At 37.6% G+C, this 1,238-nt stretch overlaps 1 protein-coding gene across 1 annotated transcript; it reads left to right on the top strand.

Moving 5' to 3' along the window:
• The first annotated feature begins 339 nt into the window (after window positions 1-339).
• On the top strand, window positions 340-933 carry LOC110110952 (V-type proton ATPase subunit c4). The gene is made up of 2 exons (XM_020842613.2): window positions 340-535; window positions 619-933. The coding sequence occupies exons 1-2, from the start codon at window positions 460-462 to the stop codon at window positions 906-908; spliced, it is 366 nt and encodes a 121-aa protein (XP_020698272.1). The 5' UTR covers window positions 340-459; the 3' UTR covers window positions 909-933.
• Window positions 934-1,238: the final 305 nt, after the last annotated feature.

Consider the following 1,238-nt stretch of genomic DNA (forward strand, 5'->3'; position numbering starts at 1 on the left):
ACTTATTACAACTCTCATATGTTAGTCGCTTAGTTGCAAAAATTACCTTTTCAATGTAAAATTCTTTGAAATCTAACAAAAAATTAACAAAATAGTTAAAAAAATTTATAATTACAATCTAAAAATCAATGAAGACTTTTACATGATATTTTTATTTTGTTATGTAAATTTGGGTAATATATATAAATAAATAATAAAATTTAGATGATTTTTTTTAAATCGCGAAAATTTTAAATTATCGGCATGTGATAAAATAACATAGCACCGCTGGCAAATCATTAACCAAATATCGGATCTTGGCTCTCTATCTCTTCTGGTCCGTATAAATCTCAGCTTGGTTCTTCTGCTGTTCTCCTCTTCTTCATCGCGCAAAAAAAGTAGAGGGTTAAACGGGGTAGAAACCGGAAGAGCTCAAATTTTGAAGTTAAAGGGTTTCGAGGATAAGGGATTTCTGAGAAGATGGTTGGATTTAGCGGCGATGAAACTGCTCCTTTCTTCGGGTTCCTCGGTGCCGCAGCAGCGCTTGTGTTCTCCTGTAATCTGTTACTCATCTTTGTTCAGTTCTTCTGCTATGTTAATTGTTTTTCCCATCTTTGTGATTGGGATCTTCGGTTTCAGGTATGGGGGCGGCCTACGGGACGGCGAAGAGCGGCGTAGGCGTGGCCTCGATGGGGGTCATGCGGCCGGAGCTTGTTATGAAGTCAATTGTGCCCGTGGTCATGGCTGGTGTTCTCGGTATTTACGGATTGATTATTGCGGTGATTATTAGCACGGGAATTAATCCCAAGGCCAAGTCTTATTACCTTTTTGACGGATACGCTCACCTATCTTCCGGCCTTGCATGTGGCCTTGCTGGTCTATCAGCTGGCATGGCTATTGGGATCGTCGGTGATGCTGGTGTGAGGTAAATTTCCACCTACTGCAGGAGTTTTTGTTTCTCTTCGTCATGCAAGTTTTTCAGTTTATCCTTATCTATGTGTCCGACTCAGGTGTTGTTTAGCTGAAGAAGGATATAATTTTGGTAAGATTTTGTAAATTCTAGAGGGGTCAAATCTTGGAATCAATTTGGCATGATAGATTTTAATATGGTTAAATTCTTGTAAATAATTTCGCAGATATTTTCAAAATTTAATAATTAAATGAAGGAGCATAAGAGGCACGGTAAGTAGAAGTAGTGTACATCTCCTAAATTCTACATTTCAACTATTTACTAAAAAGGAAGATAACAAGATTTAAGA

This window comes from Dendrobium catenatum, unplaced genomic scaffold (genome assembly GCF_001605985.2).
Source record: "Dendrobium catenatum unplaced genomic scaffold, ASM160598v2 original_scaffold_203712, whole genome shotgun sequence".
Lineage (NCBI taxonomy): Eukaryota > Viridiplantae > Streptophyta > Magnoliopsida > Asparagales > Orchidaceae > Dendrobium > Dendrobium catenatum.